Source organism: Colobus angolensis, unplaced genomic scaffold, assembly GCF_000951035.1.
Source record: "Colobus angolensis palliatus isolate OR3802 unplaced genomic scaffold, Cang.pa_1.0 Scaffold271, whole genome shotgun sequence".
Lineage (NCBI taxonomy): Eukaryota > Metazoa > Chordata > Mammalia > Primates > Cercopithecidae > Colobus > Colobus angolensis.
Genome location: NW_012115944.1, coordinates 1,172,784 through 1,179,382, shown reverse-complemented (window position 1 = coordinate 1,179,382; position 6,599 = coordinate 1,172,784). Strand labels below are relative to the sequence as shown.

Here is a 6,599-nt window from a genome sequence, read left to right as displayed (position 1 = left end):
TCTATTGGTCATCTGTATATCTTCTCTGGAGAAATGTCTATGTAAGTCCTTTTCCCATTTTTGAATTGGTTTGTTGTTGTTGTTGAGTTGTAGGGGTTCTTTATATATTTTGGATATTAATCCCTTATCAGATGTATTATTTCCAATATCTGTGGGTTGTCTTTTTGCTCTCTTTTTTGTTTTCTTTTTCAGATGAAGTCTTGCTCTGTCACTCAGGTTGGTGTGCAGTGGTGTGATCTCAGCTCACTGCAATCTCTGCTTCCTGGCTTCAAGTGATTCTCCTGCCTCCTGAGTAGGTGGGATTACAGGCTTGTGCCACCATGCCTACATAATTTTTACATTTTCAGCAGAGATGGGGGTCTTGCCATGTTGGCCAGGCTGGTCTTGAACTCCTGAGCTCAGGTGATTCACCTGCCTCAGCCTCCCAAAGTTCTGTAACCTGTCCCAAAGTTACAGGTGTGAGCCACAGAGTCCGACCTTTTTGCTCTCTTGATAGTATCATTTGATGCACAAAAGTTTTAAATTTGTATCAAGTCCAATGTATTATTTTCTTTTGTTGCCTGTGTTTTTGGTTCATATCCAAGGAATCAATATCAAATGCAATGTCCAAAGATTTCCTCCTATGTTCTCTGTTCCTCTCCTATATCGAATCCATGAATACAGGATGTCTTTCTATTGAAGTCTTAAAAATTTCTTCAGCAATGTTTTGTAGTTTTCAATGTATGAGGTTTTTTTTCTCTTCTTTTGCCTCCTTGGTTAAATTTTGAGTAGTTTTACAGTTTTTTACTACTATATTTAGGTCTTTAATCCATTTTAAATTTTGTACATGGTAGATGGTAAATGATCAACTTCATTCTTTTGCATGTCAATATTCAATTTTCCCACTACTAATTGTTGAAAAGACTCTCCATGCCACGTGATCTTAGGATCCTTGTCAAAAACCATCTGACCATATATGCTAGAGTTTATTTCCGGTCTCTTTACTTTTGTTTATTTATTTATTTTTGAGACAGGGTCTCGTTTAGTTGCCCAGGCTGGAGTGCAGTGGCTTGATCTCAGCTCACTGCAACCTCTGCCTCTCAGGTTCAAGTGATTCTCCTACCTCAGCCTCGCCAGTAGCTGGAATTACAGGCTCCGGCCCATGCCTGGCTATTTTTTGTATTTCTAGTGGAGACAGGATTTCACCATGTTGGCCAGGCTGGTCTCAAACTCCTGATCTGTCTGCCTCTGCTTCTCAAAGTGCTGGGATTACAGGCGTGAGCCACTGTACCTGGCCCCCTATTTCTGGTCTCTTTATACTGCTTTGATTACTGTAGCTTTGTAATAAGTTGTGAAATCAGGAAATGTGAGTCCTCCAATTTTGTTCTTTTTCAAGATTGTTTTGGCTATTTGGGGTCCTTTAAGATTCCACATGACTTTTAGTAAGAGTCTTTCTTTCTTTCTTTTTTTTTTTTTCTTAAATAGAAACAGAGTGTCGCTAGGTTTTCCAGGCTGGACTTGAACTCCTGGCTTAAATGATCCTCCTGCCTCAGCCTCCCAAGGAGCTGGGACTACAAGTTCACACCACCATTCCCAGCTGGATGTTTCTATTTCTGCAAAGACTGTTGTTGGGATTGTGATACAGATTGCTTTAAATCTGTAGATTGCTTTGGTAAATATCGTTACTGTTTGGACGAACGGAGGCAAGATGGTGCACTTCCGGGTTCTTCATCACCAACTTTTCCCATGTGCGCGAAAATGCAGCCGGCGCCCGGGAAGGTGCAGATCAACTGGGGATGTGCCAGGTGACGTCAATCCGAAGAGACCAAGATTTACCTGGTCACACCTGCGGAACGCCCCCCGACACGCCCGTGTCCCACCTATTGCCCTCCCACTCCTAGAAAAGCCACTCTTGGCCAGCGTCTCGTGCGGCCTTCCTCAGTCCCTCACTCCGGTCGGGACTGTATTAGGAATTCCGTCGGAGAGCTTCACCGGGTGACTCTCTTGGCCTCCTTTGCTGGAGGCCGACAGACCTCTCCCTACCCACCTTCTTCCCCTAAAGCTAGGTGACCAAAAATAAATTTGCAGTTTTGCTTCTACCGTTGCCTACTCGCTGGTTCTTTTGTGCCCACTCTGGTGGTCTTAGAGAAACAAATCAGTCACCTTCTTAATATTAAGTCTTCCAATCCATGGAGACAGGTTATCTTTCCATTTAAGTCTTAAAATTTCTTCTGCAATGTTTTGCAGTTTTCAATGCAGAATTTTTTTTTTTTGCTTCCTTGGTTAAATTTATTCCTATTTTATTCTTTGTGATGCCACTGTAATGAAATTGTTTCCTTATTTTTCTTTTTGGATTTTTCATCTTCAGGATATAGAAATACAACTTGTTTTGGTGTTGATTCTGTATCCTGCAACTTTGCTGTAAAAATATTTTTATTGGCCAGGCTCAGTGGCTCAAGCCTGTAATCCCCGCACTTTGGGAGGCCGAGATGGGCGGATCACGAGGTCAGGAGATCGAGACCATCCTGGCTAACACGGTGAAACCCCGTCTCTACTAAAAAACAAAAAAACTAGCCGGGCGAGGTGGCGGGCGCCTGTAGTCCCAGCTACTCGGGAGGCTGAGGCAGGAGAAAGGCGTAAACCTGGGAGGCAGAGCTTGCAGTGAGCTGAGATCTGGCCACTGCCCTCCAGCCTGGGCGACAGAGCGAGACTCCGTCTCAAAAAAAAGAAAAAAAAAAAAAATTTTATTTACTCAATATTTATTTAAAATGAATGAATCCACACATTGATGTGCATGTATGTAAGTTAGAGATACATTTTGCAGTCATGGCATTAACATCTGCCACAACTTCTAAACAAATAAACATATATATTTTTATATCTACAGAAGGAAGCCAAATGTAGGAAAAATATTTACTTCTATTCTTTAATCACTCTCATTTTCCTTTGTCTTCTCAACTTTTGTCAATTGTTGACCAACCTTCTGCACCCCTTCCTTGAAACACGTGTCTCCCTTGGCTTTGGTGGCATTGCACTGCCCAATTTTTCTCCTACTTATCTGATTACTTTTTTTTGGTGTCTACTGCCTCATTCTTCTCCCACTTCCAATTCCCTGCTTTTTGAATGTGCTCTAACATTTTGGGCTCAGTCCTCTGTTTTCCTCTCTTTTTCTTTTGCCTTCTTTAGATTATTCTTTTCCCAAAACTTTACCTATTTCCATTTGAATGACTCCCCTTAACAAGTATACAATAGGCAATGAGCATATGAAGAGCTGCAGAATCGCTACACTAATGAAAGACATACGTATTAAAATGAGACAATTTTATAACCATCAGGTTTACTAAAATCAGAAAGTCAGGTGACACAGGTCTACAGTCGCATATATGAAACTCTGAAGATATTTCAAAATACAGAATGTCTCATATTTTAAAAAAGTAAAAAGGCATGGATACTGTATATAGCATAGGCAATAGTATCCTGTAACCAAGTATATTAACATTTCTGTAATAAAATGTACAAATAGTCATATTTAGTAGGATAAAGACTGTAAGTAGCCTCATCTTAGCTCAGGTAAGATTTTACAGCCAAATGAATTTGATGTAAATTTATATTTTAAAAAACTTGTGGTTTTAAGAGTTTTTAGATTTTAGAACTGGGCTAGCTAGTGTCAACAAAGAACGAGAAAAGGGAAAAGAAGCTTTACATACTGCTGATGAGAATGTGAATTACTGTAACTATTCTGGATAATAATCTGGGGGTACTTCTTGAAGTTAAATTATTACATGCCCCATGACTTGGTAATTCCAGCCCTAGGCATAAACTCTAGAAAAGGTTTGTACAAATGGTAGAGGAGTTGGAAGTAACCTAAGTGTTCACAAGTAAAATGTGAAGAATATTTACATCATCAGAAGCAAGAAATCTGGTGTTCATATAGATTTTGAAAAGCAGAATAAGATCTGTATTAACATGCCACTTTATAAATTAAAATCACAAATATACACAAAAAACAACATATAATATTCAAGGATACATTAATATTCAAGGACTTATATAAATATAATAGCATGGCTGCAATTAAATGGAATTGAGGATAAAGGGAAAAGTAATAAACTGAGAGGAGCTTTGCACAGACCAATCTGTATATACTGAGGACTATTATTAAATCAGCTCTCTGCACCTGGGACCCAGAGAGAAAGAAGAAAAAACATAATCACTTTTGTCCACCTAGGTATAAATATAAACCCATACATTCACATGTGCAATATCATAGATGACGGAACACATTCATTCCCCATTTATGCTCTACTCCTAAATACTTAATTGGGGTTGGCATATACTATAATTTTGGAGGTCTGAAGAGAAATCTAGCCATAAATTAACATTTAATTAAAATTATTTTTATTACCACTTATGTTCTTTCATCTTCTTTATTCTACGTAAAGCTGCTGGAGACTATGACACTGTCATCATCTGGTTGTTAGGTAGAAAAGGAATACCCAGAAAAGCCATTTATCTTTTGGACAGAAGCCCAGTTTCCATTTTATCTTCTCACAGAGTATAAATATATAGCTTTATACTATTTTAAAATTCTTATCTCTGATTAGAAAATGTACACAGACTTATTTGCCCAAAGGAGTCTATTGGTAACTCCATTATTAAAGGAAATGCTATTTTATTTTTAGCATTTTGTAAATGCCAATGGTATACAATAACATTCAATATCTGAATCATTATACAACTTGATAACTATAAAAACTGAGAAGCCCCAGAACTATGTTCCTCCTCTACTCTTATCTCCATACCTAACTATAAGAAGAGCATTAGAACAGAGTCCCAAAGAGTAATCACAATACTTTAATATTTTCTGGTTGTCAAAATGCATTAGTAGGAAATATTACTCTAGAAAGATCACTCAAAATCTTTAATATGATGAAAGATTTCCTGAGCTAGAAATATACTATATGATTTTCATAGCAAGAGGTGTGGAATCATAACAATACATATAAACAATGATGACCTATCTCCTGAACATAAATTAGTCTCCAACAGTCCACATCTGGCTCTGACGAAATGTTTACCTAGAGTCTACCGGAGATAATAAACTACATAATATCCCATCAGCATCGCCCTTATCAGAGTGGTTTTAGTTTCTGCTGCAAACTGTTAATCGGGTTGAAGATTATTTAGATATATTTCTAGGACTAAGTAGTCAACTAGGATCTTTGGTTAAAAAAAAAAGATATGAGAAAATTCACAAGGGAAAAATGAAATGGAAAATTTCTTTGCTTGAATACTTCTCTAAGTTTCGAGTTCTCTTTACGCCCAAGTTTGCCATAAAAATGTATTCGTATAAGGTTTCAAATCATAAGCAAAGAAATACCATGTTTCTACTTTGCAGAAGGTAAAAAAACAGGGCTTATTGACAAGAAGGAAAACAAAGTCTAAAGGGGCTCCCAAAACTAATTAAATAACTAATATATGGTTTGCACAAATAGACCCAGAACAACTCAAATCATAACTTTTGCCACTTAATCTAATCTTACCTTTCTTTCATAAAACTCTTGACTATATCAGTAAGGAATAAACTTTTTCTAAACTACTTCTGTTGGTAGACAGATGATGTACATGCATTTACAGGAAGAAGTGGACATAATTTTTTTTTTTAATCCACTCCTTCTTATCAGGGAATATCCTGGTAAGGAGTGGTTAAGCAGGGAGGAATACTTTTCATTTTGTTTACCCTTAAGTTTCTCTCTCCAGTATCATTAAAAAGACTAGGAAAGTTTTACATATACATCTCAACAATTCAAAAGCAGCATTTTTGAAAACCTTAAGCTTGTGTAATTATTTTAAAAAGGAAAAAAAAAAAAGACACAAAATTATCAATATAAAAACCAACTCACCAATGATGCCACTATCTCTGCTTTCAAGGGTAGAGGTTGGACTAGTAACAGCCCCATAGCTGCAGTCCTTGGCAGTTGCATTTGTACTGATGGGTGGGAGTGTAGAGCAGGGGCTACTGGCTGGTGGAGAGGCAGTGCTGCTAGTCAGGGTGGAACAAGGACTTATCCGCTGGGTGATTGCTGAGGTCTGAAAAATCGGAATTATGAATAAGTAAGATAGCCTGACCAGCTGTTAAAGTATATTTTAAGATAAAATAAATGCTCTGATGAAAAAAAAAAAAACCTACATGAATAGCTTTTGCATTTATTAGGCTCTATTTGTTTTTGCTTTCTCGGATAAGGACTTTGGGGTCTACAAATTAATGTGAAACTTGATTAACTTAACATTAACAGAGACTGTTGCCAGTTTTTCTGCCTACGAAATTTCCAGTGACAAGTGCCCTATCACTACCGTTCATTAACAGAATAGAGAAATTTTTTATCAAGCACAAGTTTTCCCTGTTATTTAAAAGTTTTCCTTGCAATCAATAAACTTTTTGAAAGACCTGGAACTTTGCCTTGTTAATCATTTCCTCCCTCCCTCCCTCCCTTCTCTCTTTCTTCCTCTCTTTCTTTCTCTCTCTCTCTCTTTCTTTCTTTCAGACAGAGTTTTACTCTTGTTGCCCAGGCTGGAGTGCAATGGCACAATCTTGGCTCACTGCAACCTCCGCCTCCCAG

At 37.7% G+C, this 6,599-nt stretch overlaps 1 protein-coding gene across 1 annotated transcript in view; it reads right to left on the bottom strand.

The window, feature by feature from the left end:
* TANC2 (tetratricopeptide repeat, ankyrin repeat and coiled-coil containing 2) overlaps positions 1 to 6,599 on the bottom strand; it is a 478,795-nt gene that overhangs the window by 224,105 nt on the left and 248,091 nt on the right. Inside the window, exon 7 of the mRNA XM_011947922.1 lies at positions 5,883 to 6,069. Coding sequence (XP_011803312.1) covers positions 5,883 to 6,069 — 187 coding nt within the window. The remainder of the gene's footprint in view (positions 1 to 5,882; positions 6,070 to 6,599) is intronic.